General features: G+C 52.8%; 1 protein-coding gene across 1 annotated transcript in view; it reads right to left on the bottom strand.

Moving 5' to 3' along the window:
* The window catches only part of PYROXD2 (pyridine nucleotide-disulphide oxidoreductase domain 2), a 168,003-nt gene extending 157,885 nt beyond the window's left edge, over window positions 1–10,118 (bottom strand). Inside the window, exon 1 of the mRNA XM_063962289.1 lies at window positions 9,579–10,118. Within this exon, the coding sequence (XP_063818359.1) occupies window positions 9,579–9,693 (115 nt within the window). The 5' untranslated portion in view covers window positions 9,694–10,118. The remainder of the gene's footprint in view (window positions 1–9,578) is intronic.
* Window positions 10,119–16,004: the final 5,886 nt, after the last annotated feature.

The following is a 16,004-nucleotide window of genomic DNA, read 5'->3' as shown; positions in this document are numbered from 1 at the left end:
CCTGATCCAGCGAGATATCGTCTTCTTAGAAGCAGGACACCTTATTTTCTTGGTATCATCCAGGACAAACAGAGTCCGATTTTCTGTGATGAGCAGTCCTCTTCACATAGACTTTCAGAGCCCTTACAACATCCAAGGACTTTGATGAAATTGAAGAGTCAGTAGCAACTGGCACCACAATAGGTTGATTGATATGAAATGCTGACACAACTGCTGACGAGTCGGGAGCTCAGCTCTATCTTCGTGGAAAATAAAGTAGGGACTCTTACAAGATAAAGCCCCCAACTCCGACACACGTCTAGCAGAAGCTAAGGCCAACAAAGTGACAGCCTTCCACATAAGAAACTTGATCTCAACCTCCGGTAGAGGCTCGAACCAATCCGATTGGAGGAACTGTAACACCACGTTAAGATCCCATGGTGCCGTAGGCGACACAAAGGGAGGCTGGATGTGCAGAACCCCTTTCAAGAAAGTCTGAACCTCAGGGAGGGAAGCCAGTTGTTTCTGGAAGAAAATGGATAGGGCCGAAATCTGGACCTTCACAGATCCCAACTTCAGGCCCATATCCACACCTGCTTGCAGGAAGAGGAGAAACCATCCCAGTTGAAACTCCACCTCAGGAAACTTCTTGCGTTCACACCAAGAGACTTACTTTTTCCAAATGAGATGGTAAGGTTTAGACGTTACTGCTTTCCTAGCCTGTATCATTGTAGGAATAAACTTGTTCGGAATGCCCTTCCGAGCTAATATCTAGCGTTCAACTTTCATGCCGTCAAACGTAGCCGCGGTAAGTCTTGATAAGCGAACGGCCTCTGTTGTAGTAGGTCCTCCCGAAGAGGAAGAGGCCTCGGATCTTCCAGCAGAAGACCCGCATACCAAGCCCTTCTTGGCCAGCCCGGAGCAATGAGGATCGCCTGAACTCTTGTTCTCCTTATGAGTTTTAGAACTCTTGGAATGAGTGGAAGTGGAGAAAACATGTATACCGACTGGAACACCCATGGAGTTACCAGGGCGTCCACCGCCACGGCTTGCAGGTCCCTTGACCTGGAACAATACCTCCGAAGCTTCTTGTTGAGACAGGAACCCATCATGTCTATTTGAGGTAGACCCCAAAGATCTGTCACCTCCGTGAACACCTCCGGATGGAGGCCCCACTCTCCTGGATGGAGATCGTGTCTGCTGAGGAAGTCCGCTTCCCAGTTGTCTACTGCCGGAATGAAGATTGCTGACAGCGCCAATGCGTGTTTTTCTGCCCAGAGGATGATTCTTGTTACCTCTGACATTGCAGCCCTGCTCTTCGTTCCGTCCTGTCGGTTTAAGTAGGCCACCGTCGTTACATTGTCCTACTGCACTTGAATGTCTCGATCTCGCAGAAGATGAGCCACTTGGAGAAGACCGTTGTAGACGGCTCTTAGTTCCGGAATGTTTATTGGAAGACTGGATTCCAGGCTTGACCACCTTCCTTGGAAGTTCCCCCTGAGTGACTGCGCCCCAGCCCTGGAGACTTGCATCCGTGGTTAGAAGGATCCAGTCCTGAATCCCGAACCTGCGGCCCTCCAGAAGGTGAGGCATTTGCAGCCACCAGAGAAGTGAAATCCTGGCTTTTGGCGATAGACGTATCCTCTGGTGCATGTGTAGGTGAGATCCTGACCACTTGTCTAGGAGATCCAGTTGGAAGGACCGAGCATGAAACCTTCCGTACTGTAGAGCCTCGTGGGAGGCAACCATCTTCCCCAGAAGGCGAATGCACTGATGAACCGATACCCGAGTTGGCTTCAGGACATCCCGGACCATTGTTTGAATCACCAACGCTTTCTCCTCTGGCAGAAACACCCTCTGTACTTCTGTGTCGAGGATCATTCCCAGAAAAGGCAATCTCCTTGTCGGCTCCAAATGTGACTTTGGAAGGTTCAGGATCCAACCATGTTCCCTGAGCAGATGAGTCGTGAGAACAATGGACAGCAACAGCATCTCAGTGGATGATGCCTTTATCAGCAGATCGTCCAGATATGGGATTATGTTCACCCCCTGTCTGCGGAGGAGAACCATCATCTCTGCCATCACCTTGGTGAACACCCTCGGTGCTGTGGAGAGGCCGAATGGCATTGCCTGAAATTGATAGTGACTGTCTAACAGTGCAAATCTGAGATAAGCCTGGTGCAGCGGCCAAATCGGAATGTGGAGGTATGCATCTTTGATATCCAAGGATACCAGAAACTCCCCCTCCTCCAGACCTGAGATCACCGCTCTCAGAGACTCCATTTTGAAGTTGAACTCCCTCAGATAAGGGTTTAATGACTTCAAGTTCAAAATAGGTCTGACCGAACCATCCGGTTTTGGTACCACGAAAAGGTTTGAATAATAACCCTTGTTTTGCATATGAGGTGGAACCGGGATAATGACCTGTGACTTTTCCAATTTTAGGATGGCTTCCTGTAGGATAGCCCTCTCTGTCAGCAAAGCTGGCAAGCCTGATTTGAAGAAACGGTGGGGCGGGAGTTCTTGAAACTCGAGCCTGTACCCCTGGGACACAATATCCTGTACCCAGGGATTCAGGCCGGACAACACCCAGACGTGGCTGAAACGCACCAGGCCGTCCTCCAGGCTGTGTGGTCCACCGTCATGCTGAGGATTTTGAGGAACCAGAAGCAGGTTTCTGGTCCTGGGAGCCTGCAGGTGCAGGCTTTTTGGATTTTGCACGACCACCTCTAAAGAAGGTGGCAGGAGGCTTGGACTTTTTTGCCTTAGCAGTCCGAAAGGACTGTGACACAGGTGAAGAAAATGGTTTCTTCATAGAAGGTATAGCAGAAGGAAGAAAAGGTGACTTACCCGCGGTTGCCATGGAAATCCACGCATCCAATGCTTCCCCAAACAGAGCCTGACCTGTGTAGGGTAGGTTCTCCACACTTCTCCTGGATTCCGCGTCTGCAGACCATTGGCGTAGCCAGAGTCCCCTGCGAGCTGAGACCAACATGGAAGATATCCGTGCAGTCAACGTACCCAGGTCCTTCATGGATTCCACCATGAACCCCGCAGAATCCTTTATGTTACGTAAAAACAATTCAATGTCACTTCTATCCATTGTATCCATTGGGCAGTACGGATGGTGTAATGCAGTGCCGTAACTAGGCATTTTAGCGCTGTGTGCAAGAAACAGCGTTGGCGCCCCCACCCCACCCCCATGCAAGACAGGGGCAGTGCGCGCCGTAGGCACGCAAAAAATATATAGGGGCGTGGCCTTATGGGGAAGGGGCGTGGCCACAAAATAATACCAATTCATACTACAGTGCACATTTGTCTCCATTATTCCAATTACGCTGCACAGTAGCGCCACTACACCAGGTAGTGCCCCTTTTACACATTACGGCAGACAGTCCCCCTTTTTACACATTACGGCAGATAGCGCCCTCTTTTTACACATTACGGCAGACAGCGTCCCCTTATTACACATTACGGCAGACAGCATCCCCTTATCACACATTACGGCAGACAGCGTCCCCTTTTTACACATTACGGCAGACAGCGCCCTCTTTTTACACATTGCGGCAGACAGCGCCCTCTTTTTACACATTGCGGCAGACAGCGCCCTTTTTTTACACATTGCGGCAGACAGCGTCCCCTTTTTACACATTACGGCAGACAGCGTCCCCTTTTTACACATTACGGCAGACAGCGTCCCCTTTTTACACATTACGGCAGACAGCGTCCCCTTATTACACATTACGGCAGACAGCGTCCCCTTATTACACATTACGGCAGACAGCGTCCCCTTTTTACACATTACGGCAGACAGCGTCCCCTTATTACACATTAAGGCAGACAGCGTCCCCTTTTTACACATTACGGCAGACAGCGTCCCCTTTTTACACATTACGGCAGACAGCATCCCGTTTTTACACATTACTACAGACAGCGTCCTATTTTTACACATTACGGCAGACAGCGTCCTGTTTTTACACATTACGGCAGCAGAGTCCCCCTTTGAGAAAGAGAGAGAATTATACTTACCTGTTACCATACATGACATGATGAGCGGTACCACAGGAAGATCCAGGCTGTTCAGAGTGCTGGAGCAGCAACAACAGCAGCAGCAGTCGCCTCTCCCTCCACCCCAAACTCCGTCTCCGAGCTCAAGCTGAGAACCATGTCCTCTCCTCTGTTGCAGCACTGTAACACATTGGCTCCACTTTGCAGTGTTAGAGCACTGGAGTTTACAGGAGTTACAGCGCTGTGCACGCTGTAACTCCGGCCCGTAGCTCCCCGTGCCTTGCGTGACCGTGGCTGCAGCCGACAGTCACGGTCACATAGCAGACGCGGCTACTACCGCATAAAACACTAGACCACCAGGGCTGTCGGAGCAGGAGCTGTGACACTTTGACTGAGCAGCAGGGGGTTACGCGCGGAACCCGCTGTCACTTGCACACTACACAAGGGAGGCCAGTCGGGGGTCAAGGGGCATGATGCGCTACTATCACAAGTGCGCTGTGTGCAAGGCACACAGCGCACACACCTAGTTACGGCACTGGTGTAATGGTTAGCATTACTGCCTCACAGCACTGAGGTCATGGGTTCGATTCCCACCATGGCCCTAACAGTGTGGAGTTTGTATATTCTCCCCGTACTTGCGTGCATTTCCTCCGGGTACTCCGGTTTCCTCCCACAAACCAAAAATATACTGGTAGGTTAATTGGCTCCCAACAAAATTAACCCTAGTGTGAATGTGTGTGTTTGTGTACATGTGGCAGGGAAAATAGATTGTAAGCTCCACTGGGGCAGGGACTGATGTGAATGGACAAATATTCTCTCTGTAAAGCGCTGCGGAATATGTGTGCGCTATATAAATAACTGGTAATAATAATAATAATAAAAAATAATTGTATCCAAATCCTCTAGTAATGTGCCTGACCACTTGACTATGGCTTTAGAAATCCATGCACAGGCAATAGTGGGCCTTAACGCCACTCCTGAAGCAGTGTTTATGGATTTCAGCGTAGTGTCAATCTTACGATCAGCCGGTTCTTTTAACGCGGTAGATCCAGGGACATGTAAAACCACCTTTTTAGACAGTCTGGAGACCGATGCGTCAACTATGGGTGGGTTTTCCCATTTTTTCCCTATCCTCCTCAGGGAAGGGAAAAGCAACCAGAACCCTTTTGGGGATCTGGAATTTTTTCTCCGGGTTTCCCAGGATGTTTCAAATATAGCGTTTAATTCTTTAGACGCAGAGAAGGTCAGCGAGGCTTTCTTATTATCAGTGAAGTAAGCCTCCTCAACCTGGTCAGGTGGAGTGTCAGTAATGTTTAACACATCTCTAATGGCCTCAATCATGAGCTGCACCCCCTTTTCAAGGGATGCCACTCCCCTCAGCATGTCCCCATCACCGTCTGCTGTATCAGAGTCGGTGTCCGTGTCATCTTGCATAATCTGGGCAAGTTCACGTTTCTGTGGGAACATGCTAGGGGATTTTGCCCAAACAGAACCTGACCAAACTGCCATAGATTTCTTTAATACCTGAGTTTCAGTCTCAGTATGTGCTACGCTAGTAGAAATCTGAGAGATCATTCCCTTAATGGATGTTAACCACTCAGGCTCAATAATAGGGATCTGAGACAAGACAGTACATTCCTGTGTACATGGAATGGATCCTTCCTGAGAGGAAACATCCTTTGCAGCATATGACACAGAGTCCCTGGACATGGCTATGGGAGATAATAAACACACACACACACACACACACACACACACACACAGGAAAATGTCAGACAGTTTCCCCCCAAGAATGCCACAGAGATTGGAGCCAACCCACACACAGCGCTTCCTGAGGTAGATATTACACAACTACCCAGCGCTTACTGTGTACCTTAATAGACTAAACAGTATTTCTCTAACGTCCTAGTGGATGCTGGGGACTCCGTAAGGACCATGGGGAATAGACGGGCTCCGCAGGAGACTGGGCACTCTAAGAAAGAATTAGGACTACTGGTGTGCACTGGCTCCTCCCTCTATGCCCCTCCTCCAGACCTCAGTTAGAATCTGTGCCCAGACGGAGCTGGGTGCATTTTAGTGAGCTCTCCTGAGCTTGCTAATAAGAAAGTATTTTAGTTAGGTTTTTTTATTTTCAGAGAGCTTCTGCTGGCAACAGACTCTCTGCTACGTGGGACTGAGGGGAGAGAAGCAAACCTACTAACTGCGGCTAGGTTGTGCTTCTTAGGCTACTGGACACCATTAGCTCCAGAGGGATCGAACCCAGGATCTTAACCTTGGTCGTCCGTTCCCTGAGCCGCGCCGCCGCCCCCCTCGCAGAGCCAGAAGACAGAAGCCGGCGGGTGAAGCAAGAAGACGTCAAAATCGGCAGGCAGAAGACTCCTGTCTTCATATGAGGTAGCGCACAGCACTGCAGCTGTGCGCCATTGCTCCCACATTACACCCACACATTCCGGTCACTGTAGGTTGCAGGGCGCAGGGAGGGGCGCCCTGGGCAGCAATTAGAGACCTCTTGGCAAAGTGGGCAGATATACAGTTGGGCACTGTATATATGCATGAGCCCCCGCCATTATTTTACACAAAATCGCGGGACAGAAGCCCGCCGCTGAGGGGGCGGGGCTTCTTCCTCAGCACTCACCAGCGCCATTTTCTCTCCACAGCTCCGCTGAGAGGAAGCTCCCTAGGCTCTCCCCTGCAGAAGCATGACCTTTTCAATGGGATCTGTGGGACAAGTGGTCCGGATCGCATCTACAGATGCATCGGCTGATCACCCTATCCCCCAGGGCCAGGGTGTCTCTTCTGTGGTGGCTGCAGAGTACTCAACTTCTCGAGGGCCGCAGGTTCGGCATTCAGGACTGGGTCCTGGTGACCATGGATGCAAGCCTCCGAGGGTGGGGGGCAGTCACTCAGGGAAGAAGTTTCCAAGGGCTGTGGTCAAGTCAGGAGACTTGCCTTCACATCAATATCCTGGAACTAAGGGCCATATACAACGCCCTAAGTCAAGCGGAGACCCTGCTTCGCAACCAATCGGTGCTGATTCAATCAGACAATATCACCGCAGTGGCTCATGTAAACCGCCGAGGCGGCACAAGGAGCAGGGTGGCGATGGCGGAAGGCACCAGAATTCTTCGATGGGCGGAGAATCACGTATGAGCACTGTCAGCAGTGTTCATTCCGGGAGTGGACAACTGGGAAGCAGACTTCCTCAGCAGGCACGACCTCCACCCGGGAGAGTGGGGACTTCATCAAGAAGTCTTCGCGCAGATTGTAGGTCGGTGGGAACTGCCACAGGTGGACATGATGGCATCCCGCCTCAACAAAAAGCTACAGAGGTATTGCGCCAGGTCAGGAGACCCTCAGGCGATAACTGTAGACGCACTGGTGACACCGTGGATGTTCCAGTCGGTTTATGTGTTTCCTCCTCTTCCTCTCATACCCAAGGTGCTGAGAATCGTAGGAATAAGAGGAGTGAGAACATTACTCATTGTTCCAGATTGGCCAAGAAGGACTTGGTATTCGGAACTGCAAGAAATGCTCACAGAGGACCCATGGCCTCTGCCTCTCAGACAGGATCTGTTGCAACAGGGGCCCTGTCTGTTCCAAGACTTACCGCGGCTGCGTTTGTCGGCATGGCGGTTGAACACTGGATCCTAGCGGAGAAAGGCATTCCGGATGAAGTTATTCCTACGCTGATAAAGGCTAGGAAAGACGTGACAGCAAAACATTATCACCGTATATGGCGAAAATATGTTGCTTGGTGTGAGGCCAGGAAGGCCCCTACAGAGGAATTCCAGCTGGGCCGTTTCCTTCACTTCCTACAGTCGGGAGTGACTATGGGCTTAAAATTAGGGTCCATCAAGGTCCAGATTTTGGCCCTATCCATTTTCTTTCAAAAGGAACTGGCTTCTCTTCCTGAAGTTCAGACGTTGTAAAGGGAGTGCTGCATATTCAGCCCCCTTTTGTGCCACCAGTGGCACCTTGGGATCTTAACGTGGTGTTGAGTTTCCTGAAATCTCACTGGTTTGAGCCACTTAAGACCGTGGAGTTAAAATATCTCACGTGGAAAGTGGTCATGCTATTGGCCTTAGCTTCGGCTCGGCGTGTGTCAGAATTGGCGGCTTTGTCATATAAAAGCCCCTATCTGGTTTTCCATATGGACAGGGCAGAATTACGGACTCGTCCGCAATTTCTGCCGAAGGTGGTGTCATCTTTTCATTTGAACCAACCTATTGTGGTGCCTGCGGCTACTCGTGACTTGGAGGATTCCAAGTTACTAGATGTAGTCAGGGCTTTGAAGATTTATGTAGCCAGAACGGCTGGAGTCAGGAAAACTGACTCGCTGTTTATCCTGTATGCATCCAACAAGCTGGGTGCTCCTGCTTCAAAGCAAACTATTGCTCGCTGGATCTGTAACACGATTCAGCAGGCTCATTCTGCGGCTGGATTGCCACAGTATTTACACAGTAAATACTAAACAGTATTTACACAGCCCCTCCCCCCCCCCCCCCCCTCCACCTTCTACAACCCCCTGGTACTGCACAGGATAGCTGGAGTCGCTTGGAGGGACAGCTCTCCCTGTCAGCGTCTGTGTACAGGAACTGCAGGCAGGAAAATGGAGCTGAACGCTGCTGGGTCCGCTCTGAGGAGAAGCTGCGCCCCCTGAACATGGCGCTGCTTCCCGCTCTTCATTATTTTATACTGGCCTGAGGATTTCTGCTGGCAGTGTAACCGGGGTCCCTGACAGGCTTGCTGACCAGTGTAGGGTATCGGCGCTGGCTCGGGGCACCCCTCACAGCGTTGCACTATGTACTGCTGAGCCCTGGAGCGCAGTTAGTACAGCACTCCCACCCTGTTGCCGCCATCTTCACACCGGCTCCCCGCTTGCCAGGGGGGCGGGTGACTCACTCGCCACCAAAATTTTCTGGCTCTTTGAGGGGGTGGCGGCATGCTGCGGGAGTGAGCGGTCGCTTGGGGCGGCTAACGATCAGCACCCTCAGGAGCTAATGTCCGGTCAGTGGAGATAGTGGCTCAAAACCCCTCAGGGCGGACACTACTCCCCCCCCACCCCCCCTTAGTCCCACAAAGCATGGAGGCTGTTGTCTTAGAAAAATAATACAACTAAGGAAGCTCTAGGAGCTCCCCTAGCTGTGACCGTCTCCTCTGGGCACATTTTCTAAACTGAGTCTGGTAGGAGGGGCATAGAGGGAGGAGCCAACCCACACTCTCAAACTCTTAAAGTGCCAGTGGCTCCTAGTGGACACGTCTATACCCCATGGTACTAATGTGGACCCCAGCATCCTCTAGGATATAAGAGAAATATATATATATGTTGTAATTCACCCCAGCCCACCTAGTGGCCATCTGCATCTCCCCTCTGAGAGGTGGTGGTGGTGGGGTTTGCAGGTTAGGGGGTGTTAGGCTGAAGTTTTACATAGAGTGCAGAGACCTTGCACTAGCCCTGTCTCTTCCCCCCCACCCCCATCCCCAGTGAACATGGCACCCAGTTGCATGCACACAAAACATTTACACAGTGTAATCAGCAGCGATCACACTGGAATCTGTTCCAAGTACAAGCCTACTACAGGCAGATTTACCTCCTCCAATGATCACTGCATCATATTTCAGCTTCAGCTGCCCTGGTGTTTTGGAATAAGTTCTTCTGCTGAGGCACAGGATGGGTCTCACACATTGCAGGCACACTGCAGGCATCTTCAGGCACCGAGGCAATAATGCTGCAATAAACTCTGTGCTCCTGTTGTCGTTACTGAGAGTTGGACTTTGAGGTTCGTTTTGCTACTAACCTGAAGTTTCCGGCAGCATATCTACATTCTTGCAAGAGTCTGTGCAGAAAGTACAAACCAGCGTGTAATCGTTATGTCAGCAGGACTCAGAGTCATGGAGGCTGGACTGGAAAGGAATGTTATATATGGCGAAATGCTATATTCTAGGACAGACAGAAAAGAGTTTGCATTGAAGAAAGAAAAGCTTGATTTTAAATGCTTAATCTTGTGGAAAATGGGATGTCAACTGCCACACCGTTCAAGTTCTACCAGTTCCAAGACTAAGGGGTGCTGTAGATAATCACTTCTGTACTAAATGATATACTATGTATGTTTTTTTATCTTACTTATTATTTACATAGCCGGGGCCGGCTCCAGGTCTACTAGCACCCCGAGCTAGAAAATTTAAAAGCGCGCCTCTCCCCCCCCCCCCCCCCTCCCCTGGTGCGCGCTCCTGGAGAAGTGTGTGTGGCCTCCTGGAAAAGTGGGCGTGGCCTCGTAACTTCATATCATCAAACTATAAATAAATATATTTTCACACCCCCTCTACGCACACAATCAGCAGCCTTACACATAACAGCCACAGTAGTGTTCCTTACACATAATGGCTCCAGCATAGTGCCAGATACACATAATGTGCAGTGCCAGATAGACATGATATGCCCCCCAGCAGTGCCAGCTACACATGACATGCCCCCCAGCAGTGCCAGCTACACACAATATGCCCCCCAGCAGTGCCAGCTACACGTGATAGTGTTCACTTTTTAGGGCAGGGTGCTGATCACAGGGAGGGCACATTTTTAAGTTAGGAGGGCAAAATGATGTACATACTGGAATGCTTGTTGTTCCCATACCTACACGCTAAAGCATGGACAGTGCGCACCGAAGACGCGCAGCAAAAATTAGGGGAGTTACTTCGTGGGGAAGGTGCGTGGCCACATAATAGTGGCAATTCGCATTACACCACACAGTAGTGCAGCTAATACACACTGCACCAGGTAGAACCTCCTATACACTTTGCGCCAGGCACAGCACGTTAGACACTTTGCGCCAGGCACAGCACGTTAGACACTTTGCGCCAGGCACAGCACGTTAGACACTTTGCGCCAGGCACAGCACGTTAGACACTTTGCGCCAGGCACAGCACATTAGACACTTTGCGCCAGGCACAGCACTGAGACACATTGTGCCAGGTAGAGCACTGAGACACATTGCCTAGCCACAGATGCCTAGCGGGAACACTACATGGCATGCCCCCCTGCAGTCCCAGCTACACGTGACATGCCCCCCTGCAGTGCCAGCTACACGTGACATGCCCTCCAGCAGTGCCAGCTACACGTGACATGCCCCCCAGCAGTGCCAACTACACGTGACATGCCCCCCAGCAGTGCCAGATACATAAATGGCCACACAGTGCCAGATACATAAATGCCCCCACAGTGCAGATATGCCCCACAGTGCCAGATACATAAATGCCCCCACAGTGCAGATATGCCCCCACAGTGCCAGATACATACATGCCCCCACAGTGCCAGATACATAAATGCCCCCACAGTGCAGATATGCACCCACAGTGCCAGATACATAAATGCCCCCACAGTGCCAGATACATAAATGCCCCCACAGTGCCAGATACATAAATGCCCCCACAGTGCCAGATACATAAATGCCCCCACAGTGCAGATATGCCCCCACAGTGCCAGATACATAAATGCCCCCACAGTGCAGATATGCCCCCACAGTGCCAGATACATACATGCCCCCACTGTGCCAGATACATAAATGCCCCCAGTTCCAGATACATAAATGCCCCCACAGTGCAGATATGCCCCCACAATGCCAGATACATAAATGCCCCAACAGTGCCAGATACATAAATGCCCCGACAGTGCCAGATACATAAATGCCCCCACAGTGCAGATATGCCCCCACAGTGCCATATACATAAATGCCTCCACAGTGCAGATATGCCCCCAGTGCCAGATACATAAATGCCCCCAGTTCCAGATACATAAATGCCCCCACAGTGCAGATATGCCCCCGCAGTGCCAGATACATAAATGCCCCCACAGTGCAGATATGCCCCCACAGTGCCAGATACATAAATGCCCCAACAGTGCCAGATACATAAACGCCCCCACAGTGCAGATATGCCCCCCACAGTGCCAGATACATAAATGCCCCCAGTTCCAGATACATAAATGCCCCCACAGTGCAGATACATAAATGCCCCCACAGTGCAGATATGCCCCCACAGTGCCAGATACATAAATGCCCCCACAGTGCAGATATGCCCCCACAGTATCAGATACATAAATGCCCCAACAGTGCAGATATGCCTCAACAGTGCCAGATACGCCCCCACAGTGCCAGATACATAAATGCCCCCACAGTGCCAGATATGATCCCACAGTGCCCTGCCAAATACATAAATGCCCCCACACAGTGCCCGATCCAGAAATGCCCCAATACCTGCGGTGCTGCTGGGAGGGGGGAGTCTGCTGAGGGCGCGGGCGGAGTGACTCTTCCTACACTGTTGTGTGCGCGGTATGCGCGCTGCGCGGCACCTGCGTCTGATGTCAGACGCCGGTGCCGCACAGCGCGCACACAACAGGATCGGGCAGGCTGGGTGGGTAGAGCTGCAGGCTGGCTCAGCTCCAGGCACGAATATGGCGGCGCCCGGCGCGGCCGCTCCATCCGAACATGCCTGGAGCTGTCCCTGTACATAGCAACAGCATATTCCATTGCGCTTTACAATTGGGAACAAAACATCAATATATAAGACTGGGTGGTCACAGACAGAGAGGTAAGAGGGACCTGCTCACAAGCTTATACTCTATAGCAGCGTTTTTCAACTGATGTGCCGAGGCACACTAGTGTGCCGCAAGCAGTTGTCAGATGTGCTGCCGCCACCCGCCCGCCAGAGATGCCTGCCACACCATTACCAACTGCAGCTGTCACTGCTATCAGGCTTGGTCAGCGGCGGCGCAGAGCTCCTCCGTGTCCCGGCCTGTGACCTACTGCATAGTGACACGGCATGACTCGTTGGTCACCCGCGCCACGTGACATTGCCTGCCCGCCCAGCGCTTCTCAGTGGTGCTCTGCTCTGATGCTGGGAGGGGGATTGTTTATTTATTTGATTGATTGCTGTGGGGGGGGGGGCAATTTATGGAATTACTATGTGGGGACAGTGTGTGCTATTACTACAGCATGTGGGGACAGTGTGTGCTATTACTACAGCATGTGGGGACAGTGTGTACTATTACTACAGCATGTGGGGACACTGTGTGCTATTACTACAGCATGTGGGGACAGTGTGTGCTATTACTACAGCATGTGGGGACAGTGTGTGCTATTACTAGAGCATGTGGGGACAGTGTGTGCTATTACTACAGCATGTGGGGACAGTGTGTGCTATTACTACAGCATGTGGGGACAGTGTGTGCTATTACTACAGCATGTGGGGACAGTGTGTGCTATTACTACAGCATGTGGGGACAGTGTGTGCTATTACTACAGCATGTGGGGACAGTGTGTGCTATTACTACAGCATGTGGGGACAGTGTGTGCTATTACTACAGCATGTGGGGACAGTGTGTGCTATTACTACAGCATGTGGGGACAGTGTGTGCTATTACTACAGCATGTGGGGACAGTGTGTGCTATTACTACAGCATGTGGGGACAGTGTGTGCTATTACTACAGCATGTGGGGACAGTGTGTACTATTACTACAGCATGTGGGGACAGTGTGTGCTATTACTACAGCATGTGGGGACAGTGTGTGCTATTACTACAGCATGTGGGGACAGTGTGTGCTATTACTACTGCATGTGGGGACAGTGTGTGCTATTACTACAGCATGTGGGGACAGTGTGTGCTATTACTACAGCATGTGGGGACAGTGTGTGCTATTACTACAGCATGTGGGGACAGTGTGTGCTATTACTACAGCATGTGGGGACAGTGTGTGCTATTACTACAGCATGTGGGGACAGTGGCGGATCCAGGGGAGGGGCACCCGGGCCCGTGCCCCCCTGTCATTTGTGGCAGGTTTTTTTTTTTTTTAAATCGGCCACAGCTCTGCAGCAATCTCCCCTTGATAGAGCCAGCGGGCACTAGGGCAGTAATCCCAGTGCAGGAGGCCCGGCGGTCAGAGCCGGATTAAGGGGGGGGGGGGGGGGCTCTGGGGGCTGGGCCTCCTGCACTGGGACTACTGCCCTAGTGCCCCCTGCCACCAGCCACAGATCGGATTTCTATTACCGATCCGCAGCGTGGTGCTGTGCTCCCCACTGACAGCCGTCATACTCACACTGTCAGCCGCCAGCGCTGTGCTGCATCTCCTCCTGCCTCGTAACCAATGGCAACCCGGCGCCCACGTCACGCTGTGCGCTACCGCTCTCTCCTGAACCGCGCCACGCGCTGCCGCTCTCACCTCCTGTACCCAGCCCACCTCCTGTACTCACTGCGATCTCTCCTCCTGTACCTGCGGTATATGAGCACCGTTAGGAGTCCTGTCCTATGATGCCAGCCAGTGGGGTAAAGCCTTAAGGTATTTTCTAAGTATATGTGATAGGGGGGAGGGGGGGGGGGGGGGGCGTGCAAGGTTGTCAGAGAATCCTTCATTGTTTCTTTCCTGAAGCAAAGTTATGTCCCTGTATCTCCCCCTCAGCACCCCCCCCCGTCCCTGTATCTCCCCCTCAGCACCCTCCCCTCCCTGTATCTCCCCCTCAGCACCCTCCCCCTCCCTGTGTCTCCCCCTCAGCACCCTCCCTGTCTCTCCCCTCTCAGCACCCTCCCCCTCCTTGTCTCTCCCCCCTCAGCACCCTCCCCCTCACTGTGTCTCCCCCTCAGCACCCTCCCTATCCTTGTCTCTCCCCCTCAGCACCCTTCCCCTCCTTGTCTCTCCCCCTCAGCACCCTTCCCCTCCTTGTCTCTCCCCCTCAGCACCCTTCCGCTCCTTGTCTCTCCCCCTCAGCACACTCCCTCTCCCTGTCTCCCCCTCAGCACCCTACCCCTCCCTGTGTCTCCCCCTCAGCACCCTCCCTGTCTCTCCCCCTCAGCACCCTTCCCCTCCTTGTCTCTCCCCCTCAGCACCCTCCCCCTTCCTGTCTCTACCCCTCAGCACCCTTCCCCTCCCTGTCTCTCCCCCTCAGCACCCTCCCCCTCCCTGTCTCTCCCCCTCAGCATGATTCCCCTCCTTGTCTCTTCCACTCAGCACCCTTCCCCTCCTTGTCTCTCCCCCTCAGCACCCTCCCCCTCCCTGTCTCTTCCCCTCAGCACCCTTCCCCTCCTTGTCTCTCCCCCTCAGCACCCTCCCCCTCCCTGTGTCTCCCCCTCAGCACCCTCCCCCTCCCTGTCTCTTCCCCTCAGCACCCTTCCCCTCCTTGTCTCTCCCCCTCAGCACCCTCCCCCTCCCTGTGTCTCCCCCTCAGCACCCTCCCCCTCCCTGTGTCTCCCCCTCAGCACCCTTCCCCTCCTTGTCTCTCCCCCTCAGCACCCTTCCCCTCCTTGTCTCTCCCCCTCAGCACCCTTCCCCTCCCTGTGTCTCCCCCTCAGCATCCTCCCTGTCTCTCCCCCTCAGCACCCTTCCCCTCCTTGTCTCTCCCCCTCAGCACCCTCCCCCTCCCTGTGTCTCCCACTCAGCACCCTCCCTGTCTCTCCCCCTCAGCACCCTTCCCCTCCTTGTCTCTCCCCCTCAGCACCCTCCCCCTCCCTGTCTCTCCCCCTCAGCACCCTTCCCCTCACTGTCTCTCCCCCTCAGCACCCTCCCCCTCCCTGTCTCTCCCCCTCAGCACCCTTCCCCTCCTTGTCTCTCCCACTCAGCACCCTCCCCCTCCCTGTGTCTCCCCCTCAGCACCCTTCCCCTCCTTGTCTCTCCCCCTCAGCACCCTCCCCCTCCCTGTCTCTCCCCCTCAGCACCCTCCCCCTCCCTGTCTCTCCCCCTCAGCACCCTCCCCCTCCTTGTCTCTCCCCTCAGCACCCTCCCCCTCCTTGTCTCTCCCCCACCCTGTCTCTCCCCTCTCAGCACCCTCCCCCTCCTTGTCTCTCCCCCTAAGCACCCTCCCCCTCCCTGTCTCTCCCCCTCAGTACCCTCCCCCTCCCTGTCTCTCCCCCTCACCTATATATATATATATATATATATATACATATATACACACTCACACACACACACACACACACACACACACACACACACACACACACGTGTATGTATGTGTGTGTGTGTGTGTGTGTGTGT

Source organism: Pseudophryne corroboree, chromosome 3, assembly GCF_028390025.1.
Source record: "Pseudophryne corroboree isolate aPseCor3 chromosome 3, aPseCor3.hap2, whole genome shotgun sequence".
Lineage (NCBI taxonomy): Eukaryota > Metazoa > Chordata > Amphibia > Anura > Myobatrachidae > Pseudophryne > Pseudophryne corroboree.
Note: the sequence above shows the minus strand (reverse complement) of the source record. Positions and strands in the feature narration are given on the sequence as shown.